This window comes from Metopolophium dirhodum, chromosome 6 (assembly GCF_019925205.1).
Source record: "Metopolophium dirhodum isolate CAU chromosome 6, ASM1992520v1, whole genome shotgun sequence".
NCBI lineage: Eukaryota > Metazoa > Arthropoda > Insecta > Hemiptera > Aphididae > Metopolophium > Metopolophium dirhodum.
Window position 1 is genome coordinate 7,029,605 of NC_083565.1, and position 27,073 is coordinate 7,056,677.

The 27,073-nt window shown below is 32.4% G+C and overlaps 2 protein-coding genes across 7 annotated transcripts in view; both read right to left on the minus strand.

Annotated features, from left to right (window-relative positions):
• Window positions 1-27,073, minus strand: part of LOC132946797 (neuropeptide CCHamide-1 receptor-like) — a 188,643-nt gene that overhangs the window by 137,082 nt on the left and 24,488 nt on the right. For all 6 annotated transcript variants that reach the window (XM_061016878.1, XM_061016875.1, XM_061016876.1 and 3 more), the window contains exon 2: window positions 808-886. The gene's annotated coding sequence lies outside the window, so the exon portion shown is untranslated. The remainder of the gene's footprint in view (window positions 1-807; window positions 887-27,073) is intronic.
• LOC132946688 (uncharacterized) lies at window positions 11,655-16,751 on the minus strand. The gene has a single exon (XM_061016741.1). The coding sequence runs from the start codon at window positions 16,749-16,751 to the stop codon at window positions 11,655-11,657; it is 5,097 nt and encodes a 1,698-aa protein (XP_060872724.1).

Here is a 27,073-nt window from a genome sequence, read left to right on the forward strand (position 1 = left end):
TGATAAATTAGATTCTGGATGTAATTAGTTTATGATTATAGTACAATACTACTTATAGTGGTAACCCACTCTACAATTCATATTGGTCGTTATTTCAAACTTTGAATGTTCGTTTGTCATACAATTAATAATAATTAAGTGCATCAAATAAGGATTAAGATAACCTATAATTAAATAATACGCAAATGCATTATGAAACGGATGCAATAAATAACATTTAAGAAAACATATTTTATAATTTAAATTCTATTTTTATTGAAATTCATAATTTATATAATCACTGTTTTATATTTGATTATTTTTGACTTCGAGTTGAAATGGTTCAATAGTTAATTTGCATCTTGTCAGAACCACTTCTATGTTACGTAAATAAATTACTCAATTAGGTATGAACATCATTAGGTGATGAACAGCGAACAATTTACGTAATGGTATTCTAACCTAAGCTAACAATATTATTAACTAGTGCACAGCAATGAAATAATCGCAATTAGGTACAAAAACATTAAAACCAATTGCCAATGTCTTAATTGGTAGTTGATTTTTGGTTACAAAATAACAATTTAAGTGGATTTCGGGAGCTTTATATTATTATTGTGTATTTATACAACTGATTGAAAAATAATTCCCAAGAATTTATATTAAGCTTTTAATAACTCTTTCACGTAGGTAGTAAGTACCAACTAATCCAAATAATAAATCATACATTTAAGTCTATTGGGATTAAATTATTAATCAATATTTTTATACTAATAAATAACAATTACTAAAATAACAACTTTATTGTTTAAGAATCTCGGTACTTACTTCTCAATTTTATATATGTAAGAGTTCGTAGCTCGTATTCACTCCAAACGGATTTTTTTTCAAGTGCCAAATGGTTTTCCTGGAATAAAACAGAGTTCTGGGATATAATAGTTATTAATTAACATACATTTTATCCATATTATAAGTAAAATCTAAAGAGTTAATATAGTGAGAAATTCATACATATTTTAGATTACATAGGTATAGTTATCGTAAGGTACATAATCATATAGCATACCTACCTACTTAAAATAAATATACAATTAATTAATGTTAATAATCTATAATATTTATGTCTAACAAGTATCAAATTTGAATGCTTATAAAGATTTCCTAAGATGCCAAAAGTGTTTTATTTATATACTTAAAACTAACATAGTTTAAAAAAAAAAAAATTATATTATAGTATTTTTTATTTTGTGTTATATACTTTTATAGAGAAATCACTATCTTCGTATGAATATTTATTTACTTATATAGTAACTGATCGTTTTGGGCATGCGCCGTATCCGCCAAAGCCTTGATTTCTTTTATTTCGTCCACATTTGTTTCCGTCAAAATAAATAAAGGTCTATTTTTATTTCCGGCTATATTATTTCTATATATTATATCTACAATATTGTCGTTAAGACCACAACCCATAATCCAACCAGTCTACAAGTTTATATAATATATGCCGGGTTCGGGATTCCATAGGCAATCACTTAACATTTAACGGATCAAATGAATCAATAGTGAGCTAATGGACCCTTAAACTGATTTAGTCACCCACGATTGGTCCGTTAAATTTTAGTGAACCATTGAACCATTGAACCAATGAATATATTATTTTTATACAACCCAACAATAATAAACCCATGAACCCTCCCGTGAATTAATGATATAAACTAAGCCTACTTTAATATTGATAATATTAATTACAGTAATCAGATTAAATGACATTATTGTACATTGTACAATATTTATATACAAATTAATACGCCAAAGTGTTATTTATTCGAGCAATTTAACTGATTTGACTATTAAGATTAATTAAAATCACTAATTGCAAAGGTTTGACAAAAAAGTTGTTTGGGTATTTATGAATATCTTTGCCACAGTTTTAATATGTCTATAAAAAAAAACCTCCGTCCAGCAAAAGAACGCGCCGCGGGCCGACCAAAATCGGTTTTCCTGTACATCCCCACCCTGGTATAGGGGAACCGGTTTTGATAGCAGGGTGACGCGGAGAGGATGCGAGGAGGATGCGCAGGATCTGTGCGTTCTCTTGCTGGACAGAGTATATTTTATACATTATTTTAATAACAACTGCAAAATACTAACTATTATCCGAAATAATTTTAATGTATATTTTATGAACTGTACTTAAATATTGTTAAATACATTTTAAAACCATACTATTAACTAATGTACATGATTTGTACATTAAGTCGTATAACTATCGTATGTGAATTAAATAATAATATTATCTATAGCAGGGGTAGCCACTAACCTTAACTTTGGGAGCCGCAAATGTATAAAGTTAATTCGAGGTGAGCCACATTGTAAAGCAATGTTTATAAAATGAAGATACATTTTTCATTTTAAATCAATGAAGGAATATTTATTTATAATATTTATGGATTCTATAATATAGATATTGACTTGTAATCTAACTTACTACCTAATTAATAACTATTGTTATATGCTTATTTAAAAATTTGAAGTGAATTATACTTTGTTCGAATCAGATGATCATGATTTATCAATTTAAATCAACCCTACATAGGTATAATACAATATTATATTGATTATAGATTCTGAGCGGAGCGATGAATGTATTGATTTTACAACGATGTGTGCTTATTTTTTAATTTTTTTTATGTCTGTCATCAAATTTTGGGACAGTAAAATGCTTCAATTGTCTTTAACAGCATATTTTCTGGTAGAAAAGTGAATATAGTTGGCACTTCATGGGGTCAAAAGTAAAAAATTCTAAATAGTTTCCAAAAGCAAAAACAAACAAAAAATTAAGGAAAAACAGAAATTTTTACGCATAACTAGTTTTTGAAAAAATGTATTTTGTTTTTTAGTTTAACTCTAAAAAAATAACAGAATATAAATGAAGTTTTAACTGAATGTTTATATTAGCAATTTCTATGCATCATAATGTTTTTGTAATACTACAACTCTTCTTGAGCTATTTATAGGCATAAGACAACTTCGAGTTTTATTCGATTTTTTTTAACTATTGTCGATACAAACATTTTTCGGTTGGTCAAAAAACTTGAAAATGTAATATAACGTTCATTATAAGTTGATTATTTAAAACTCAATCATCAACTCAAAAATCACGAAAATCGGCTAATTATTTCAGTTAGAAATTCATAAAAAAATTTATATTTATATCTAAGCTTTGAAAATTTAATATAAGTTTTCCTACATTCAACAAAAATAAAGTTTACAAGAAAGTCAAACAAATTTTTTTCGTGCTACTTTAAAGCTAAACATTGGATATTCACCTATAAATTAACAAAGTTAACTGGGTTTGGTTTTTATATTAAAACTATACCTGACTCCGTGCACCTCGTTGCCCGTTAAAAATGCCAACTCTATAATATACTTTTAGAAATTAATTTTAAAAATATCTGATTTTAAATGCATTATCCCATTAAATATTATTTTAAAACAATTAATAATGATTGAAACTAAGTACTGTAAGGTGTAAGATGTAAACAATAGCAATTAATTATAATAATACTGTTAGCTGTAACCAATAGCAAACATTTATAAACAAAAATTTCATTCGTAAACTTCAAAATCCCATTCTTAAATAAAAACAATTAGGGGCAACTTATCGTGATATCAACTATCCTACATTTTGAGTTGGACCAAATGACATACATTGGACATAAATACATAATCTTATAATAGTTGGTTGAGTAGTTGCACGTAAACTCGTTGTATGCGTTATATTTTGTATACGTTTAAACCTCTAATATAAGTCCTATATAGATGATTATCAATATGTAACGAGCCTTTTCATTAGGTAGTTCATCAAATATACCGGCAATTATTCTATATTTAATTTACTGTAGTTAGTTACCGTATAGATATTTAGGTTGAATATATTTTTAAATCTCAAGCTTATAAACCAAATATTTTTATGATTTCATAGTTTGAGTAGAATATACTCATATTTATAATTTCTACCATACTAGTGTGTCTGTGCTGTAATTCCCATAATTGTCACTCATACACTATACCATACGCGTTATACAGTGAAGTAGTGAACTAAACATTGTCATATCCACATGACATTAATACGTTATCGAGTTTATGTATTGACAAGCTTGTTGAACCCATATTTAGTGGGTTTGTGAATAGGTAATTATTGATCATGATTATTGATTTGTGTTGTGTCGTTCTACAAGCAGCGTTCAGACTCACTTAATCAACGTCAAAATAATGTGTGAAAATTTACTAAAAAAGAAAGGTTGCAGTAAGTCGTCTTACGAGAATAAACAAAAAAAATCATACTTATGCACAGGCCTGTATTCAAACTGCGTCAACGTCAAACGTGTCCAGTGATGTGAACGACATAACAACCATAATATTTAGGCGTTATATTAGATTGTTGGACTATACACACAACACGCCTAACCTATATTAAAATACTATTTTATGTAGTTATACTAGTATTGCACTATAGCATACTATATCGTGTTATTTATAAGTCCCTCGACTCCATAATGTTATTGTTATAACTGCGCATTATGTTCGACTTTGTTGTCGCGGGGCAAGTAATATTGTAACGGTGCGGCGTGTGTACACGTCGTTTGTTTTCGATTTTTATAATATTATTATATTAATGTAAACGGAAAATGGAACAATAACAGTCGTAAAATTCACGCTCGCCGTCCAAGTGCGCAGCGAATAAAGTTTTCCTCGAGTTTTCATTTATATAGCATTTATTTTACGCATGTACGTACACTGCCCACGCAACCTTTTCCTAAATGAAGTCATCATTTCATTCGCATTTAGCTTTATAATATTCCCGTACGACCGTAATAATTGTGGCCTCCGGTCTGTTGTTGTGTTCATTTACCTTAATATCCGCGGTCCAAAGTCAGTTCATATTCTATTTAAGACGTAGTTTCTTTTTATTACAACCAGACCCTACCCACTTGCACTCTTTCACGGTCTCACCCAATATCTCTATCATTCTCTGCCCAGCGTCAAACCTTTCGAAAATCATCTTTCTTGTTCTTGGAAATTCGTACGTGTAATGACTCGACGGAGTCGTTTGTATTACCATGTCGAAACTTTATAGTGGCCCAGAGGCAAGTCCCCCTCGTCGTTACGATACTATTTGCATCTGTTATTATATTATTAAATTATACAGCAGTATTACCGTCCGTGTTTTTTACGACTCATACTACACAACACAAGACAATATGATAATTTATGTTGTTCGACGAATTTCTTAAGGGCATCACTGCGACTTCGATGATAAAGTACTACAACGAATTAGTCACATTTACTTTGAAAATGTGAAAAAAAACCCTTACCTAACCTCACCTACGAACATAACGAAACGTTTATGTTATTATATTATAATATAAAACGTATTATAGCAACACACTACACAGCTTGTGCTAATGATCGTGGTGATTTTTTTTTTTGAGGGGAGGGTGGTTAAAAGGTTGAGCGGTTAAAGCTCGCTCAAATAATTAAGGCCTTAATAATAAACCCTCGAGAGGTTTTGCGACGATATGTTATAATTCTATAATAGCTTATAAATTGGATTCTATTTTATTCTATTTTTGGAGTCAATTTAGTCATTAGGTACTAATTAGTAATTAGTTTTGTCTTTGAGCCAGATCGTCCGTCTAAACATAGGAATAAAAATATTCCCGGTATTCAATAAAAATGTAAAATAAATTTTTTATTTTTAGTTGTTATATGAATATTATATTTGATTATTATTATTATTATTATTGCATTATGTACAATATAATAATATTATGATAAAAGAGAAGAAAAGTATTTAAAACATTGACGGGCGAGTGAGTTTGTGGTTACGAGAATTGGTGCACCTACCTATATCTTTAATATTATCAAACCAAAATATCTCTGAAATAAAATAAAAAATCTAATTGAAATGTCTTATCTCAATAGTCGTATACAAGATACAACTCATAATGTCAATTACGGAAGAGGATGCATAAACGTAAAAACGCAAATTTGTTTGGATGTAGACATCGCGTGCAGTGCGAGCGGCATCGATCGTTGTTAGAATGACGTTTGATCGAAAAGTTATACGATTTAAACGTCGTTCGGTCAAAAGTGCACTAGTTCGGATGTTTCCCATTATTTTTATTACAACCACATATAAAGACGATTACGACACTGAATCATGACGACTGGTACATCCGATATATGTTGCGATTTCGTGCAACTATTATATTATAGGTAGGAATATATAATATATTATATGTATTATTATATACATATCAAATTTCAAAAAAATAATAGAGATATCGGTATAAATCAATGCTTATACTGCTTATAGGTAATAAATATATAGAGCTGGGTCCATAATATGGTATGATATTACGTATTTTATTTTCACTGCTATTATACAGTACTTACGCCAAACAGTAATATTTTATCAAAAAGTCCTAGAAAAATCGATACATTATTAATTCCAAAATTTATTACGAACGTTAATGGTAATAATACTGTTTATTTCCTAAAAACTATCATTGACCATGCAGATCCATTTGAAGTCGAATGTAAAATAAATCATAAGGACATCGCTAGCAAGTGCAACCGATGAGTAAATAAAAAACAAAAAAAAGAGCAATGATATTGTAGGTGGGTACTAAAAAACTATCAACTAAAAATTACAATAACTGTTAAACGATAATTATTGCAAAATGATCTATTTTATACTACAAGTTATAGAAATATTTTAGAGAACCGCCAACATTACTGTGAACTAGTCTTAACAATTAACTAACAATTATTAATAGTGGCATGAGTGTCACGTCACAAACTTATACTTGTTTTCGACGAATTTTTGAATGGCTCAGGTTGAAATTTTCAGTCGGCCGAGTAAGCGGTCGACATAGGAAATACGTATTCTCAGCAAATCAATCAATATTTCGCACTACTGAAAGAATATCGTCATTATTAAAAATTGTCGACATTATCGTTTTTATCTAATACTTTATGCTCTGCTGTATATCTTTTAGTAAACTGGTAAAAAAAGTTCACTAGAACTGACATAAGACCTTTGATATATCATTTTTCTAGTTTTTAATGTTTTTATCACTTCCGCGCGTAAATAATGTCACAACTCTCAACTCAATATTATTTTTATATTATGAGTTGTGACATTATTTTTTGAGTCTTCACCGACTTGATACAATTCCATCTTTAGAAAAACGACACAAACTAAGTTTTTGTATAGTATCTAATTGCTATCTTTATTGCTGTGAATACTGATTAATATAAAATTATTAAAATTATATATATGGCACCAGCCAGCAGTCAAAATATATTCTTTTATTATCATAATGATAATTTTGTTGAATTCCAGCTGCTTGATGATCGTCATTTTATTAAAGGCATAATATTATAACACTGTGGTCCATGTTTTAAACATAACAAATAATATTAGCATTTTGTTCTTTTCTCTATTTTGTTCTGTTTTATGTTATTTGTATTCACATTACTTTTAAGTTGTAACCCATATTATGTGCACTTAACACAAACTGTCACTACAATATTTTTGTAATTGGAATTTATTTCCGTAAATAAATTATTATTATTATTAATATTTAAAGTGACATAAGTCAAAATGTTTTCAAGTATTTGTTAATTACTAATAATAATAATAATTTAATAATTAATCAATTTACAACATCTACCAAGCATATTTAATAAAAATGTAATTTAACATATCTCTACAGCATAAAAATGTAATAAAAATTTGATTTGTAATATGTATTTTTATGTATTTGCAACTGACGGTGGGATACATTTTTATCACTGAAGTAAAATTAATAACAGTAATTATCTCAAACGCAGTATTTTTATTTCGTCAACCTTTTGATATTGAAGATTTTTGGTTTTAAAAAATACTTAGATGGAGAATGACTGTTAGAAAATCTTCAATTTCATGTTTTTTGTGGTTTAAATATATACATTACCTTTATAATATTATTTACCACAAGAATCAACTTTACCAACACGGTATATTGTTATACCTATTTTATCGTTATTGCGTGAATCAAATTGTAAACGAGATTTCCAAATGTTCGATTTCAATTCGAGTTTTATTGAATAACTGATGGTGGAACAAACTTTTTTCAATGTGGTAAAATGTATAACCATTAACTGTAGTAATATCCAGTAAAAACAATCACACTTCCGTATAGCATGACGTATTACGTGCCGAGTGCACCTACTTATCACCATCTAGTAGGTCACTATAATTAATGTGTTATATTTGAATTCAATGAAAAATAATTGCATGCGAAAAACGGTTCTGAACGAAGACGGCATATTATGTCCGGCTCCATTTCTAAAGATGTATTTTGATATTTATAATTTATATTTATTTTATTATTAGCACCTAATACAGTAAGGATAAACAAATTTTCGACAATAACATCGCATAGGTATATTATATCATATTATACTAGCTGTTACTGCACGTCGTTGCCCGTAACAAATTAAATGTCCGTAGATTTATCCCTTTTTAAACTCCTATAAATGTAAGCTACACCGATTTTTTATACAGTCAAGCTAGGCATTAACGAGTTAAATTTTCATTTTAAGAAGTAAGTTAAGTTAATTTATTTTGTTTTTAATTTTATAATATTTCACTATTTCAGTCTATTTCATTTTCATGTCAAAAAATATCTATTGTAAATTGTTTGAAGTTAAAAATTTATATCGGTCGAATCTAACTTATATGGAAATACTGTATGAAGTATAAACACTATATCCTATAATTTAGTTTTGGGTTGGAAAAAAATTAAGTACGCTAGCGTTGTATAAATAAATTAACTTTTTTTTTAACTTAATACAAAGTTAACAAAAAGTGTGAATTAACTTTTAACTTAACTGAGTTAACCTATAGTTAAATTAACTTTTAACTTTTAACTTTTTGTTATTGTTGCATATTAACTTAACGTAACTGAGTTAAAAAGAATCATTAACTTGCCCAGCCTTGGTAAATTGCATGGTTTTGACTTTTGACTACCAAATACAAGTCTAAAATGATGATATCCAATTTATTGTAATAACTATATTATTTTTTATAACCATAAGCCAATAGTGACACTGTAAAAACAAAAAAATATTCGATTATCGTAAGCCAACAAATCTCGGTGTGTGTCCCACTTTAAAATTCAAAATTCAAGTAATTTGCATCGAGATGCACATCGGTTATAGGATTACCTAGCTATATATATGTTCCAAGTTTTAGAAAAGCATCACGAGTGTTATGGACCTTGTTGTGGATCGCTTAAACAAAGGTCACCCACACACACGCAAACATTGCCTTTTATTAGGCAAGTAATATATAATATAAGTATGGAAAAAATAATATTTATATTACTAATATTTTTAGACTTAACCATATCCAATTTGTTACCAGAAACCTCTCTCAAAGTTGAAATAATCGAAGGTATAATAAAATGTAAAGAAAAAATTAAAAGACATTGTAATAATATACACACATGACACATCGCTCCGACGCTCCATTAAGAAATTTAAAATTCACTATAACTCTTATGATAATATTATTATTAAATACTATTTCAGTGAATCCTGTAACTAATGGCAGCAGTGCAGCACATTCGTATGTAACATGGCTCAACGTTCTACGAAAATGTCGATTAGAATATTAGATAGCGAGTTCAAATGAATGATTATTATACAAGTTTTAAAAAATATACATATGTTTTCGTTGGAACAAGTTAAGAATATTTTATATAAAGTGAGGAAACCTGGATAAGATGCATATTATCGTTCCTGACCTGGTTTAAAATAATGTTATATTGACCTACAGTTAAACATTTTAGTACAATTATAGAATTGTCAAAAAATTATATTTTGAACGGAACTTTGTATATATAATAATAGTACTGCACCAAGTAGCTATACAGTCTCGATAGGAAGTTTTTTCAAACTTTGAATGCTTATTAAGTCATTTGTCATACTATGGGCGGTTTTACTGTGGGGTCCCAAATAAATAAATTTTAAATAAAAAAATTAAGTTTCATATAATGTATATTTTTAAATTAAATAATTTTTTTTTCTTGTTATTACCGTTAAATATTTATACAATCTTGGGGGGTCCCTGAGTTGCAGCCCACTCAGCCTCCTCATCCTAAACCCGGCACTGTGTCATACAAATAATTAAGTGTATCCGAAGGTTCAATAATATAACCTTATAATATTATTAATGATAACTACTGATAACTAATCTTAAAATTGAATGACTTATTGATACCCAATATTTTCAACAAAATTTCAGAATTGAAAAATATTGGCTTCGATAAAATTTGATATACCTATAGGTAAAAAAAACAATTTGCTCCTCAAGATTTTAAAAATATACCATTATAATTGCGTATACTTAAATTATAGATACAGGTAGGTATTATACAAGGTTAAATTATTCAAATATGGTGTTTGTCGCGAATTCCGGTTCACTTGAACTCGGGTGAAAACTCGACTATATTAGGCTGGGTGCTATCTAATTTAGTATAATATAAATAAGGATATAATGATAGTGGACTGTATAATTTATTTCTCTCCCTTTGAATAATAATTAATAAAATACAACGTAGACTTAATGCTATGTTAGTCCTATCACATCGCATAACAACATAAAATAATAATAATTAATCACGGAACGTGATATTGGGTTATCAAACTATTACAATAATAAGGTATGATACGTCTGACCTGGGTACCGGTCGGTTGCTGTCCTGTACTGGTCGGGGTCGATGTATCTGCACCGGAAGACTGGGGAACGTGACGATCTACGACGGCGACACTACTGACCCAGTGCGACTAACATCGCACACGTGAATTGAAATTAATGAGGATAACTTGCGATCACTCACCCCTTTCTATAATGCGAACACCAATTTTACTGTTCGAGCATGTAGAATGTGAGAGCGAGAATACGATCGAAAGTTCTTACAACGCGAATGTCGTTTATTCGAGCGTGTAAGAACCTATAAGGCGGCACATCAACGCGACGCTACAGCACAACGAACGCGACGATACGGCACAACGAACCAGCGATCGCACTTATTGAGGAGAAAAAAACGACTCTCGTATGTGGTACGTCAACTACATACAACGATAGACAATATAAACTTGACTAATATGTCATACCGCGCAATGGCGACAATACTCGTAAAACACGTGACGATTTAAAAACAACAAAACAACGGCACTACGGACGCCTTCTTCCTGTAGCGCATGACGTGTAGAGTCCGTGATAAAACGAATTGACGACGAAAAACCGGCCGTTGGCCGGCACTGGGCTGCGCATGCGTGTCACGGAACCGGATCATTTTAAAATCGGAATAACCGGCGCGCTCTGGTAGTTAACCGAGTCCCAACATCCTCCCCCGCTTTGAAAGGGTACTTTCAAAACCGATACTTCTCGGTCAGACCATATCATTGTACAACTATTAAGTAATAAACAGAAACAAAAATAAACCTATGACAATTCAAATACAAAATAATGCATATATACATAAATAATTATACACAGCAAGAAAATTTTATGTTTGGGATGGTGGAAGATGGAACAAATGGAAGAAGGTAAGTTAAGCGTTGTCGGTGGGTAGTTTAACCAACTTTACCACTGGACGTTTCAGTATCCCTTCCGCTGTCTTGACAGTGGCTACACGGACCACTTGGTCAGCACCAGGGTGGACCTCGATGACCCGACCAATTTGCCACATCAAAGGAGGTCGAGAAGGTGAATTTATGACGACGATATCTCCGACACCGAGACTGGGATTTTGATGGAACCATTTCTGTCTACTCTGCAGCGTGTGCAAATACTCCCGATTCCACCGTTTCCAAAATGATTGAAGGGCTTGTTTAATTAACTGCCAGCGTTTGAGACGATTCTGCGGAATGTCACTGATGTCGTGTTCAGGAATTGCCAAGATCGGTTGTCCGATCAAAAAATGTCCCGGTGTTAGCACAGACAAATCGTTCGGATCGCTTGACATGACAACCAAGGGTCGAGAATTGAGTACACCCTCGATCCGTGTAATCAATGTCGTCAATTCCTCTAAGGTATGCACCTGATTACCTACAACCTTTTTTAGGTGTAACTTTGTACTTTTGATAGCAGCTTCCCAAATACCGCCAAAGTGCGGAGCTGCAGGCGGGTTAAATCGCCACTGACACGGAACTCGTGCATGCAGAGCTTCTTGGAGTGCTGCGTCTTTAAATAATGTCTTAAGCTGCCTTGCTGCTCCAATGTAATTTGTACCACAATCCGAGTGGATCTGTGCAGGAATTCCTCTACGGGCTACAAATCGATCCAGCGCAGCCATAAAGGCTTCCGTTGACAAATCCGTTACCACCTCCAGGTGGACAGCCTTGGTGGATAGACAAATAAATAACGCAAGATACGCCTTATAAGTCCTTGAATTACGGCGTTGACTTTCTTTAACCGTGAATGGACCTCCGTAGTCCATCCCGACATTTGTAAATGGTCGACATTGTTGGACTCTTGCTGAGGGTAAATCTGCCATCACTGGTTGGGGAGCGGCAGCCTTGTATCTGACACACACTGTACATTTAAATATAACTTGCCGTATCGCAGCTCGACTGGAAACGATCCAAAAACGTCGCTGAATTAGTGAGGCCACTAGACGCGATCCACCATGTAAAGTGTTCTGATGGTAGTGTTGAATAATGATGTAAGCAAGGTGAGACGACTTTGGTAACAAGATAGGGTGTTTGGCGTCTATGTTCAAGTCCGAATGCTGTAGACGGCCGCCTACTCTAATCACACCGTGAGCATCGACAAAAGGTGCAAGTTGAGCGAGGGAACTCGGGGTGATGACGGAATTTGAAGTTCCTAGTTGGTGGTGCAACTCTGCGTAATATAACCTTTGAGTGTACCTCGCTACCTTTGTCAAAACATTTTCGTACTCCTTCCAAATGATTGGTCCACTCACGACTGGACGTTGTCGAGCCTTGTCGACAAATCGAAGACAATATGCTAGCACCCGTTGCATCTTGCGCAACACAGAAAACCGCTGAATCAAACTATCATCAACCTGTTGAGCTAACAGCACATTTTTCGATGGGCGTTTAAAATCAGGGAGCTCTGCAGGATCTACAATCGATGTGATGGCAACCGGCCATTGCTCTTCCGGATACTGGAGAAATTCCGGTCCATGTAGAAATGATGAACATGCTACCAAGGCATCTGGAAGCAGTCCTCGCGATGCAGGGTCGGCTGGATTATCTGCAGTACCGACGTGAGCCCATTCGCACTGGGGTACGAGATTGCGTATTTTCGATACTCGGTTTGTGACAAAGATTTTAAATAGCCTTTGTTCAGCTGTGAGCCACGATAAAACAATAGTTGAATCTGTCCATGCCCGGACACGTGTGATCTTGATTCTGCCCTGTAAAACTTTCAAACGTAGAGACAAGAGACGTGACAACAAGAGTGCGGCACAGAGCTCTAGCCGTGGTATGGTTAATGACATATCCATTGATGATGACTTCAGTGGTGCAACCTTTGTTTTACATGCCAGGAAATACAATCGGACATTATCACTCTGGTCTACCACACGCAAATACACTGTTGCTGCATATCCAACCTGAGACGCGTCAGCGAATCCTAGTAATTGTATATCTTGACTGTTGACTACTGCAATGTGTCGTGGTAACGACAAGCATGCTAAGTCCGGCAGCTTATCGATGAAACCTTGCCACAACGATGTCAAAGCTGATGAAAGTGGTGCATCCCAATCTAATTTTTCCATCCATAGCCTCTGCATTAAACACTTGGCCCAGAAAACCATCGGACCCAACGCGCCGATTGGATCATAAAAGCGAGCAACAGTTGATAATACTGACCGTTTTGTAGGAGTAACTTGACTTATCGTCGAATGATAGCCGAATGTGTCAAGTACAGGGTCCCAATGTACTCCTAAAACTTTGACGGCCTTTTCCCTAGTTGGCTCTATCCATGGTGTCATAGCCCGGTCTTCAATGTCGATAGTGTTCAAAATCTCGGGACAATTGCTAGCCCATTTTTTCAGGCTAAATCCACCTCGATTTAACAAGTCGATGATTTGGATTTTTGCTGCTAAAACGTCCTCTAAAGTGTCAGCGCCAACGAAAATATCATCCACGTATGTATCAGTTAACAGGACATCGTGGACGAGTGGAAATTCAGGTCCATCATCCATATTGAGCTGTTGTAGGCATCGAATCGCTAAAAACGGAGCCGAACTTACGCCATATGTGACCGTACACAACTCATACTCCTGTACCTCGTCACTAGGCGAATTGCGCCATAGTATATGTTGATAAACTCTATCTGGTTCATGTAGACATATTTGACGGTACATTTTAGTGATGTCGGCTGTAAAGACAAATTTGTGTAGTCGACTGCGCAACAAAACATCACCGATTTCTGTCTGAAGTTTTGGTCCAGTCACCAAGCAGTCATTTAATGAGACTCCGGATGAAGACTTAGCTGAGGCATCAAACACCACACGAATCTTCAGTTCCTCATTACACCGTTTAACTACAGGATGGTGAGGTATAAAATATTTGCCTGGCTCGGTCGCTAACTTCATATGTCCTAACGATCTGTAATCATCCATGAAGGCCCGGTAGGCAGTATATAATTCCGGATCCTTTTCAAGGCGACGTTCTAAATTATACAATCGGTTCAGAGCAGAAGTTCTGGATGACCCTAAAACGACCGATTTCTCATCTTGACATCCGATGTCAGCTGTATCCGGGAAACATACTATTGTTCGAAACGGTAAACCAACATAAAATCGACCGGTGGCGTCTCGTTTCGTGGTTTTAACAAACCAGTCTTCACATTGCTTGTCTTGTGTAGTTGGCATTGTTGACTCTGTGGGTTCCTCTACTGTCCAAAAACGCTGCATCAATTCTTCGATCGGAGGGGTTGTACTAATTGACAGAGACGTAAGCGGAGTATGTGTGTTATCCTGTAACGCACCAATTATGACCCAACCTAATTGTGTATTCATCGCTGATGGTAAGCCTTCGGTGTGTATAACGTCAGCTCTAGATTGAATGACGGACGGATATAAGTCTCCTCCAATCAACATATCTACTGGCGCAGGGTGATCAAATTGAGGGTCGGCAAAGACAAGATGACGATAACGATCTCGTACCTCAGCTGGCAAAACCCTGTTAGGCATCGTTGACATAATTCGAGGTAAGACAATGACGTTAGTTCCCTTAAATTCGGGAGCGTCGGCTTGTACAGGAACAAAATTAAAATTAGTTTGGCCTTTGACAGTAGTAACCGGTTGTTGGGAAAGTCCGATGACCTCAACAGGACACTTCCTTCGAGTCAAACCTAACCGATTGACACAATCCACTGTCATTGCGGACACCTGTGATCCACTGTCTAACACTGCCCTGACTGCTTGTAAAACTCCTGTATTGTCACGAACCCTGACTACGACAGTTCCTAACAAAACAGTGGTTTCAGTATGTGTAACTCCCGAAAACTGTGTTGCATTACAACTTGTAGTGGCTCGTTCGGAGTTGTCATTTGTCTTATCGGTATTCGATTTTATAATATCATCTGTCAAGTGTAGTAATGTACTATGTTTACTCGAACATATACGGCACGTAAAAGACGTAGGACACGCATTGCTCATGTGTCCACTGTTCAAACAAACAAAACATAATTGATTTTTATTGACAAAATCACGGCGACTGCTAACTGGTTGTTTTCGGAATCCAAAACACTTGTAAATTGCATGAGGATGTCCACAAAACAAACACTTTTTTGTCTTGGCCGGGGTGACCGCGGCTAACGATGTCTTCTCGGACTTCTTGCCCTGGATCTTCTTAGTCGTTGTCTTCCCTACGGTCCTTTCATTGTTTTCTACATAACTAATGCCAGAACTACTGCCAACGTTTTCCAAAACGTTACATCGTTGTGATACGAAATCTAATAATGAGTTCAAGTCAGGTATTTGATTTTTAGCGACAGTAGCTTCGAATAATCGTCGTGTCATGGGATCAATAACCCGTGAACCGATGTAGAATAGTAAAAAACCAGCAAAGTCACTAACTCCAAGAGCTTGTATAGCTGATACATTTTCCCGAAAAGTGTTGACGAACAATGAAAGTGAAGCCGGAGATTCCTTTGTTAACGGCGCAAATGCAAATAATTTTTCAATGTGCGCAGTAACTAATAAGCGTTTATTGTCGTACCGATCTTTGAGTGCGTTCCAAGCAATAGAATAATTGTCGGCTGTAAGTGGGACTGCTTTTACTATTGTTAACGCTGGACCTAATAAATAGCACAACAGATAATGGAAACGCTCAATGTCCGTGTAATGTTCGTTGACGTGCACCAAAGAAGTAAACATATCACGGAAGGAACACCATTCAATGATATTTCCATCAAATTTAGGAATCTCTATTCTCGGTAAGACAAGTGATTGTACAGAAGTCTGCCTATTATTATTGCGCAGCGTGGCTATCGAATTATTCGGTTTTAACTTTGCTACTATCACATTAATTTGATCACACATTGATTGCATTGTTTCGGTGACATCCTCATCTACTCGTATAAACTCGTCTACTTCGTCGGTCTCAGCAAATACTGACAGAATATGTTTTTGTTCATTATTGAAAGTAATGACAAGTTGATCTAACGACATAATTCGAGCTTCTAACGTAGGACGATTTTCGGAATTAATTACGGCATCATTAGCAATGCTCAATATTTTATTAATTGACCGTAACGCGACGTCTCGTGCTGCACGCGCGCGCGTTAACTCGACCCTTTTTTGTTCATTGTTAATTTGTTGTTGATTTTTTCTCGTCATTGTAAATGATGTAGTACCTAACCACCTAACAACGCAAAACAACCTAACAAGACAAAATAAAAATAACAAGGATGCTAATAGGATAAACAAATAATAATATCCTACAAAAATAATACACTAACACTCTAACAGTAATTTATTGATAGCGATCCGGCCCGAAGGACCAAATGTTTGTCGCGAATTCCGGTTCACTTGAACTCGGGTGAAAACTCGACTATATTAGGCTGGGTGCTATCTAATTTAGTATAATATAAATAAGGATATAATGATAGTGGACTGTATAATTTATTTCTCTCCCTTTGAATAATAATTAATAAAATACAACGTAGACTTAATGCTATGTTAGTCCTATCACATCGCATAACAACATAAAATAATAATAATTAATCACGGAACGTGATATTGGGTTATCAAACTATTACAATAATAAGGTATGATACGTCTGACCTGGGTACCGGTCGGTTGCTGTCCTGTACTGGTCGGGGTCGATGTATCTGCACCGGAAGACTGGGGAACGTGACGATCTACGACGGCGACACTACTGACCCAGTGCGACTAACATCGCACACGTGAATTGAAATTAATGAGGATAACTTGCGATCACTCACCCCTTTCTATAATGCGAACACCAATTTTACTGTTCGAGCATGTAGAATGTGAGAGCGAGAATACGATCGAAAGTTCTTACAACGCGAATGTCGTTTATTCGAGCGTGTAAGAACCTATAAGGCGGCACATCAACGCGACGCTACAGCACAACGAACGCGACGATACGGCACAACGAACCAGCGATCGCACTTATTGAGGAGAAAAAAACGACTCTCGTATGTGGTACGTCAACTACATACAACGATAGACAATATAAACTTGACTAATATGTCATACCGCGCAATGGCGACAATACTCGTAAAACACGTGACGATTTAAAAACAACAAAACAACGGCACTACGGACGCCTTCTTCCTGTAGCGCATGACGTGTAGAGTCCGTGATAAAACGAATTGACGACGAAAAACCGGCCGTTGGCCGGCACTGGGCTGCGCATGCGTGTCACGGAACCGGATCATTTTAAAATCGGAATAACCGGCGCGCTCTGGTAGTTAACCGAGTCCCAACATATGGTTAAGTAAGTACTAACCCTTGTGTTAAAATGTCAAGTCGTAAAACCAAAATTAAAGTCAATATTGTCGTTATTCACGATGTTTAAACGTAGGTACCTATGTAGTTGAAAGACATTGAATGTTCAAATGTTAAACGCATATGAAATAGTGTGGTGAATTAAAATATTTTTTATATTTTATAGTTTTGTAGTTTGAATATTATCAACAGACAACAGCCTTAAGTATCTAAATTTTTTTATTCATAATTTAAATAAACGTTTTATAAAATTGCTATTTTAAAAAAAGTTAATTTAACATTCTAATATTCAAGTCATATAGCAGAGCAGTAATATTATCACATAAACAGTGACATACTCGCATAACGATTTACATTATCGCCAAGCCCGGATAAGTCCGGATAAGCCCGGATACATTGAGTAGTAATTTGTACTTTTTATAGTGCATATAACAAGAATATATTTATTTTTTCTTGTTTGTTCAACACTACGGGCATGGTAAGTAGGGGCACATGGCCATTTTTTCATTGGTTGGAACCCACAAACATGTATTGGCTCCTGGGCCCCTGAAGGTCTTAACCGGGCTTGAATTTATCACTAAATTAAAGAAATTATACTATATAAATATTATTTTAATTTATAGTAAGTTGTCTAATCAGAAATATTTTTTAAAATTGAATATTTAGCATTATTCTTCTAGAAAGGGGGCCATCACTCATCAGACGCAAAAGTGGTAAACTTTGTGGTAAATTCAATATAGTAGAATATAAGCTTGTGTATAATAATTAATAATTTAGTGCCCCCCCCCCCCCATAAAATTCAATCAAATCTGCACTCCCTTGTATGTTTGCTAAGTGTCACTTATGTCTATTATTTATCTATAGTTTGTATTCTTTTAGATCACAAATATTATTATTTAATATAAACTGAATGTTAACAGCAAATTGTCCTATATAATATCGTATGCATCGAGTATAAATGTATAATATTATATCGACATTTTGTTATATCTTTTGGATATATATTCTTGTGGGTTTATAATTATTTCTTAATTTTAGGCGAGAAATAATAAATTATGATTTTCTGAAATAATAAATTGAAATTAATAGTTATTTAAAATATTTATTATGATGGCCATAAATAACAATTAAGTACCTACTTTATTCCCTAATGAAACTGTTTTTTTAAGTTTATATTTTAAAATTGAATAATATAGTAATTAATATTACTTATTCTTATAAAGGTATTATATTTATGAGAATGTATTTATATTTTATTTAATTATTTAATTCTTATAAACACAATAGTAAAATATAAATGATAAAATCTTAAATGGATTGTATAAATTAATACCATATATCATCTAAATAAGGTGATGACTTATTTAAAAAAACAAAATTACTTTTACTGAATAAGACATTTTATTATTTCAAACTTAGTAAATAATAATTATTTCCTGCGAACTTTTAAAAATCAATTTTACATCACGATAACATCACGATATTATGTTAATGGGCCTTACAAAACTTCTTCGAAAGATGCACATGCACAGGCACAGTGTGCAACAGATAACGTGGTATCAAAAAAAACATTCAAACTTCTATGAATTACCCATCATTATCCAAGATCATCATCCGACTTCGACAGTCGGCACAACCATATAATTTATTGTACTCGATGTTTAATACTATATTATGATTAAAACTTTTATTTCTCTACTATCGGATTGTTATGGTCCATGGAAATGTCTAAGCTATTAAACTAACTTCCTATTTAATATTAAAAGGCTTTATTGATGATTACCTGGGTACTAAAAAAACAAAAAATACAAAGTTCCTATTGACTTAATAGTCGTATAGTTTCAAGTCTACGAATACGGTACACTTATATAGTAGGCAATCTATCTACCGTTTTAGAATAACGACACTACAATATACAATAATTACTTGTGTATGCAATTGGCAGAATGCATGTATAGTCCATTTTTATCATGCCCGTTGCGTAGATTGTTGGCGAAAAATTTCACGCTTATTGATTATTTTTACCTGAATGGAAACTCAATTTGTGCCGTATTTTGTTCGTATAATTAATAATTATAAAAATACTCATTACTTTTGATTTTCTGCTGATAGGAATTAAACAATCTCTTTTTAAGGATGCAAACTTTTTTGATAGTCTGTTATCTTCAGACTTCTTGAGAAAAATCCACGATGGAATAATAATATTCTTTATTTTTCTTATATTAAACACTTCAGAAATTCAAAAGAAAAAGTTTTGTGAAATTGATATACTGCAGAAGAGTTTTGTGTTGTACTTAGAATTTCAGATAAAAAATATTCAACGGATAAATAAAAACTCGTTCTTGTTGACTATTTCGCCTGTTTGATGCCGTTTTAATTTAGTTATAAGTTATAAAAAATATGAATCTGGAATATTATTTAAATAATGTTCACAGAACATAATATACGAGTACATACGACACAAGTCCAACTATAAAGCCCCGTATAAAGTTATTATCACATTATATACTGTACCCAATACCTATACTATCGTCTTGTTTGATTACATTTTTTAAGATAATTTTATTATTGGGCACGATCCGCAATCCACAGTATGGCAGATGACGTACGCATACTTACATCATATGTTATACGAGCATATGTAGATAACAGTGTACTGCGTTCGATGTCCGTTTGATGAAAATGTTCGATCGCGGTCATCGAAGAAAGTTGTAATAACAAACAGAAACGATGTACATCAAACGAAAAAATAAAAAAACCACGAGAAATACCTCGGTTGACAGCGGTTGGCAAGAACCATAAAAGTAATATCGACGACGTGTGAAACTTAGACACGCAGCAACCTCTCGAATACCTACCTATATTGAGCGGTATGTTTAGGTACGGTAGAAAAATATATTTTACAAGCTTAATCACGTTAATACGCGTCATAACGCCTATACCAAAAATGACAATATTTCTCTAACAATGTTGTGTTGTTTACTGAGATTATAACCAATATTAGGTAATGTGTGTTTTTCTGTATGTAATAAGTACAACGAGCTCAGTGGTGTTCGATCGTCATTCGTCAGTGTCAGTGTTGTGAACGAAGGACTTTATATGTTGCCAATTATTCTGTTGTAGACGTATTATATAATAGTATAGTTTTAGGTACTAACTACATGTACTCGTATATTATCTCGATACTCGATACGATGCGATTAAATTTTTGAAAGCTATACTCATAAAATGTTTGTTTTAATTCTGTTTCTTATACGTTTTCAGTTCAAGCTAATGTTCATTAAAAATGAAATAAAATAATATAAACTTTGTGTTTTATTTCGACAAATCGTAACACAATTGCGCAGAATGATACCTTACACTTACATTTATTAACAAGGTTTAAGTATGTATAGAAATATTTCATCTTCACAAGAAATTATTCTTTAAAAAAACAATTGTACATCGGTTGATGTGAATTCAATTTCTGTTTTTAATGTTACTTCGCTACTTTGAAATAAAGTTGTTTTTATCAAAGTATTTAATAATATACTGTAGAATTTTTGTGATTTATTCATAACACAATATTATTATGTTATCATACTTATTATATTTGTTCGTTTTGTCGTTTTGATGTTTAACATTAACCGCAATTTTAGTTGCGGTCGTTATTTGCAAGGGAACGTAAATAAATGCACATCTGCGTAAAGACACACAAACGGTGGAAAATATTTCATTTATTTTCAGTTGAGATATTATAATGATATTTTGATATTAAATACGAAATAAGGAAAACCATAATGTTTGTTCGTCATAATGAGTATGAAATATAAGAACTAAAAATATTGCAGGTGGGTGTCACTCTGCTGTACAAGTGGGTCACTGTAATGGATGGTGTTAAATTTGTATTCAATGATATATGATATCATTATTATCATTGTATACGATTAATGATTCTGGGCGAAGACGGTCAGTCAGCTTATGATATATAACTAAGTATATTTGATGATATTATTGTTAATAAAGTAATTTATTTACCTATTTATGTTGAACCTTAATACTTAGTGCTGTTACAGCAGTCAGCAATAGCTATCGAGCCACTGGGTCAATAAAAACTGCAGAATAGGTAAGTTTAAAATGTTCAACTACTAAATTGTTTATACATTTTTAATTAAATACATTTTGTTAAAATTCAAACTATATAAATAATATATTTTTTTTTTTAAATAATAATGGCGTTTATTGAGGATTTACAATCTGTACATTATATACAATTAGTAATTAGTAAATATGAAATAAATAATATATAAGTTATAATGTGTATATTGTCTACACATATTTTAACGTTTAAGTATAATTCTGAACGCTGGTAGAAATTTAAGTATTTAACCTTTTCTTCGAAATACAAATAAAACTACGATACACTATATATATTATACCCACGCATATAAAATTGTTATTATTATAGTACTATGTTGGCTATGGTAAATAAATATAAATATAATACCGTGCTGGCTAAAAAGGAGACTATATTGTTTTGTATACGTAAATGTTTAATCGAATAGAATTTATTTGTTTATTTATAATGTAATATTTCAATAGTGAATTGTTTTAAATGTGTCCAGTTGGTTTTATTATTTTGATTTTTTTGAATTTTAGATTGAATGTTTAAACTTAAAAGTAAAGTTATAAATTAATTTAATTGTTTTTCCTCTATTTAAAACGGTTAACATTCAACAATGACGTACGAGAGTTGTCGAAGTAATTCGCAAGAAGTTCCAGCAACGTCGTCGATACCGAAAAAAATTAAGTCGTACGGAAGACCTTATTATCTCTCTCCCATCTCGCTGGTTATGATTAGAAAATGCATGAGTGAGGATTTTAATTTTTTTTGTTTTTTTACGCATTAGTAGTAGTTCCCAAAGGGAATGAAATTAATACTTGTGCACTAATGATTTAAAAATATTTCATAATAACACATATAAATGAAAATAGTTGGTGACGAGGATAGTATTTTAAATGTTATAATATTAGGGCTCGGAAGTTGTAGGACTGTAGGAGTTGTATATTATTCTATAATTCTATATTATGCTCTCGATTTATAGAACACTAAGCTAAAAAAATCCAAACTATAGGTACAATCGTCAGTTTAAAATTTGAATATTGAAAATGCATATTTCGCACATTTCGTAAGTTTTAGGGGAAAAGTGCATATTTATTGATCTTCATATGTATTTTAATAAATTAAAAAAAAATCTTTTTCTTTTTTGAGCCAAGTATTTTAATAATAATATTGACTATATAACTCCATATTAATATAGGTAGGTATTTATTGTTATCACCGCAATCTACTATTCATTTAAGTTTTAACGAAAACTGTGTGATACGCATTTAATCTCTATCGCGCCTATATTCCGATGAACGATCTTTTCAAATATATTTTTTTAATTATTTATTTCAGTTCAATAAAATGACAAAATGCCATACAGTTTTCGACATACTTTAAATATTATATAAATTTATTTTTCAAATTTTACATTTCGTTTAGTACAATTTAATAACAACAGAAAATGGCTTTTTTGGAATTTAAAATTTATATCAAACTATTTTGCATAATATTTGACATTTTTTTTATGCATATTTTACAATTTTTTTTGTGCATATGTCATGCATATTTTTCCTTTTTTAGCTCCTAAACTTCCGAGCACTAAAGTTATAACTTATAACTTATAATATAAACATTTTTACTGGTAAGTCTGGTAAGTAATTTACAAGAGTTTAAGTGCAAATGAAGTGTCAATTAAATTTATTAAAAATTACTTGAATGGTTTATACATTATTATATAAATTATTGCCACTATTTAACGTTGGTTTATTTTTATTGTTACATTTTTCACCAATATCCATATGGGAGTATTAAAGTAAAGCTCCTAATAATATGAACCCGTGTAACTTATAAATTTATGAGTATTGGCAGAAAAAATTAACAGTTCCATGTACCTATTGAAATAAATTATTTTGAAAAATAATTCACCAGTGAGTGCATTTAATAATTTAAACAATTAAAGTCTTATAATATTTCCTATCGATTTAAAATTAAATCCACAAATTCACCATATAAAAAAAAAACTCAAGCTGCATCATCGAATTCCATAATGTTCAATCCAATGATGGACAGACTTTTGTAAATTTTACCATCAATACATTATTATTTTTCTAATTATTGTCAACCGTCGCGGTCCTTCGTCAAAACACATACCTTCCCACCTATTAAACAATTTTTATATAGATATACATTAAAAACGAAAACGTATCCACCATTGATCATTAACAGTAAATTATTTTGTGGTGAAAGAGTGGATAAAATTGACACTTTATTTGTACATGTGGATTAGGCCTTAACGGGGACACCACAATAAAAAAAACGCGCCATGTATAATACCTCATGCGCTTAAACGGACTTCATTATGCCAATGTTGTCGTTTTTCGCAAAGGTGGTGTGGAAATTTATACACAACTACCCGTTGAGTAAAGAAATTACTATGATAATAAGGACAATACTGGAGTCTATATAGTCCCCTTAAAATTACCGTCACCCTCAGTGCCAAATGAATATGCACATAGTTATAAAGTTATATCGAACTAACTACCTGTATTCATCCTTCAACATTCTATTTTAGATTCTGATGAGCGGAGCTATTATAGACACTAAAAAATCTTTGAAATCGGTGCCTAAATGCACTCGTACAGGTAGGGTGGGTATACGTCGTCGTTACAACGTTTATGCCTATGTTGGAATAATATTATTAACTTGTATAAAGCGTAGTGGCGTATAGAGAAATAATTTTTGGGGTGGGCTATAGTAGATAGAAACTAGCAAGTGATCTATTACTTAGAGGCTACTATATATTTAACAGTTTCTATAAATATATTCGTATTTGTTATTTTTCAACAGGCTACGAAATATTATAACTTATAATAGCACCTAATAAAATATATTGTTGTTCTATTTAAAAAGACTGTAATTTCGGGGGGGGGGGGGCTGCTGCCCAATGGACCCACCCACTATGTACGCCACTCGTTACTGGTTTAATATAATATAATATGTGATTGGCTCTTTCCAGACCTAAACGCCGTACCTTGAGTGGTTTATGGGGAAGATGGAGCAGAAAACTTTTGGTTTCGATTGTTCAGAATCAAATGTACCTGTGTGTATGATTACAATAATAATTTTTACATTTTCAAGGCGTAATGGACGACGCCACACGTCGACGTGAATTTTATGATTAATAATATTATTATAACATTGTAATAACGAATAATATTAGTATAACGTTATTATAATACTATACTAATATTATCATTACAAAATGCTGTCTGGGGATCCATACTTCTATATAATATAGTCAAAATACGGGCGTAGGTAAATTGAGTCCCAAACAAAATTACTGTTTTTCAAAAGCGGTGAATTGAGTCCCTTGTATAAAAGTTAAAGCGGTGAATTGAGTCCCCTGTAAAAAAATGAAAGCGGTGAATTGAGTCCCTCGTATATTATTAGACTAGTTTTCAAAATTACCTATACGTATAATCGCGCGTAAACTAATAGTTGTGAATCATTTCACTCAAAGCTGAATAGTTTATTTTATACTTCACATCCAAATATTTATATTTTAATTGATGCACTCAAAGAAATCCAATCTAATACATATATTCAAATAAGAAGTAAAGAGCTATGCAAAAAATCAAAACACAACATAGAAAAGGAGAATATATTAAGAGAACAAATGACGAAGTACAAAAATAATGAAATTAGTAGACTTCAATTTATTAAGCTCGTATCATTAAAATATTTACCCGTTTAATATCAAGAGTAGTATTTATTATTATTATTAGGTATTGAAAATATTAATTATTATATGTATTATGTACTATTCATTTAAAAGTTGACATTGATTACCTTACCTATTTAATAAGTATTATTAATTTACTAGAATAAATATTTTATAAGGGACTCAATTCACCACTTTCATTTTTTCACAAGGGACTCAATTCACCGCTTTAACTTTTTTACAGGGGATTCAGTTTACCCTAAAAATAATAATATAGGACTCAATTTACCAAATCCGCAAAATATAGCAGGAACCTAGAACATACACCATTCAGTATGTACATTTATTATAATATAAAATTCTAATTTGCAGCATTGATAAATTAGAATTTTATATTTGTATGTATGATTAAGAGTTTTATTTTTTAAATAGTATACCTAGGTACCTACAATAATTATATACTATATAAACTATTAATCTGCCAAAAATTAATGATTTTATAGTTTTTATTTTACAGTATATTTAAGTATAAAATTATTGAGTTGAGCTATCGAAAAAAACAAAACCGCTATAGGTTACATACTAGATAAAATTCTTATTTATTAACTGTGAAAATTTGAATATTCTACTAGTAATTTATTTATGAATGGTGTCTCTTCGCGAAAATCCTTTTACCTGTCTATGTGACGATAACCACTTTGGAACAACCGTGTCACCGAGATGATAACCTAAAGAAGGGTTTACTCAATTATTATACTACAACTACGCCTTGGACTGGATTCCCGTCTTCCGACTATTTTTGTTCATATACGGAATGCTTGAATCGAGCACCGTTGCAAGATACTGTTGAAGAAAATCGAAGCATGTTTTTAATTTACTGCCCCAAACCGTGATTACAGACATAAAAATAAATAAATAAATAAATAAAATAATAAATAGTAAAAAAAACACATCATTGTAAAATCAATACATTCATCGTTCCACTCAGAATCTAAAATTAGAAACTAAAAATGACCGTAAACAGTTCAAAACATGTCAAAATATTTTGAATATGTTATCGTGTATACATTCTAGAAAATGTTAATATAAGCAACCAGTGAAAATTTCATGTATCCACAGTCGTTTGTTTTAAAGTTAAACCTCTAATCTATACACCAACTAGATTCACTTTGCCTTCGAACAAGATACTTAAGTTGAAAATCGAAGAAT

What these genes read in the sequence shown, in the direction of transcription:
- LOC132946688 (XM_061016741.1), bottom strand. Translation starts at nt 16,751, where the DNA reads ATGTCGTTAGATCAACTTGTCATTACTTTCAATAATGAACAAAAACAT.